Consider the following 1,021-nt stretch of genomic DNA (forward strand, 5'->3'; position numbering starts at 1 on the left):
CACCAGTGGCTCACGTCCAATGTGTCTGCTGAGCACAGGCTGGACAATACTCTTGTCCTGCTGACCGAGGCACACCCTGTGGATGTTGCAGTGACCCTGCTGCGCTCTGCCCCAGCCTGTGACAGGTATGGGGCCCACCTGCCTTGAGGGCTCACCTGCCTTTAGACCCCATCCCCCTGCACAGCCTGTCCCAAATGGTGTGCCAGAGAGATGGAGATTTCCAGGACACTCCAGCTCCTCTCTTTGCCACCTTTGGCATGTCAGCCCCCAATCCTGAGGCCAGCCTGCCTCCCTGCCCCAAAAGGCACCGTGGCTCTGTCACCTGGGCCCTGCAGATGCCCAGGCCACTGTGCTGTGTCCCAGACCCCCCTGAGCCAGAGTTGTGACTCCACAGAGCTGCTCGCACCATGTGGAGGACGCTCATCTCCTCCAGAGGGACTAAGGAGCCGGTGCTGCAGATCCTCTTCCGTGCGCTGGAATTCTGGCCAGCGCACAGGACACGCACCTCTGATGGGGATGAGAGAGATGTCTTTGCCCTGGCTTTGAGTTTATTGAGCTGGCCTCTGCTCACCCCCAGCTTGCCTCTGGGATGCCTTTTCATCCTCCCTCACCACTGCTTCTCCCTGCCCCAGGCACTGGGCTGCAACCCTGGCTTAGGGGCAGGTTCAGGGCCACCAGGCCGGGGGATCCCCCTGTGTCTCCCCTGGCCTCTCCCTGCCATGCTGGGGCCCTGCCACATGGACATCTGGGCCCTGAGAGCTGTCTCTGGGTGCTTTGTCTTTGGCAGGCAACTGTGGCACTCTGGGAGATTCTCCAGCTGCACTGGTGCCCAGGTGGAGTGAAGAACAATTTCCCCCGCCTCCTTCTGACTCTGCTCTTCCAAGTTTTCATCAGCACAGAGGAGATGTCAGAGGAGGTCGAGACCTTCTGGGGGCGATGCCGGGAGCAGCGCAGCCTTCCCCCCAACCCCAACATATTGATGGAGGGGCATAAACATAAGGCATACAGGCCAATGTGGTCA

At 60.4% G+C, this 1,021-nt stretch overlaps 1 protein-coding gene across 1 annotated transcript in view; it reads left to right on the top strand.

Annotated features, from left to right (window-relative positions):
• The first annotated feature begins 85 nt into the window (after nt 1–85).
• Nucleotides 86–1,021, top strand: part of LOC113979831 — a 3,097-nt gene continuing 2,161 nt past the window's right edge. The window contains exons 1-3 of the mRNA XM_027707108.1: nt 86–125; nt 395–542; nt 788–973. Coding sequence (XP_027562909.1) covers nt 408–542; nt 788–973 — 321 coding nt within the window. The 5' untranslated portion in view covers nt 86–125; nt 395–407. The remainder of the gene's footprint in view (nt 126–394; nt 543–787; nt 974–1,021) is intronic.

The sequence above is a fragment of the Neopelma chrysocephalum genome, unplaced genomic scaffold (assembly GCF_003984885.1).
Source record: "Neopelma chrysocephalum unplaced genomic scaffold, ASM398488v2 Primary Assembly neopelma1_89771, whole genome shotgun sequence".
In the NCBI taxonomy this organism is placed as follows: domain Eukaryota; kingdom Metazoa; phylum Chordata; class Aves; order Passeriformes; family Pipridae; genus Neopelma; species Neopelma chrysocephalum.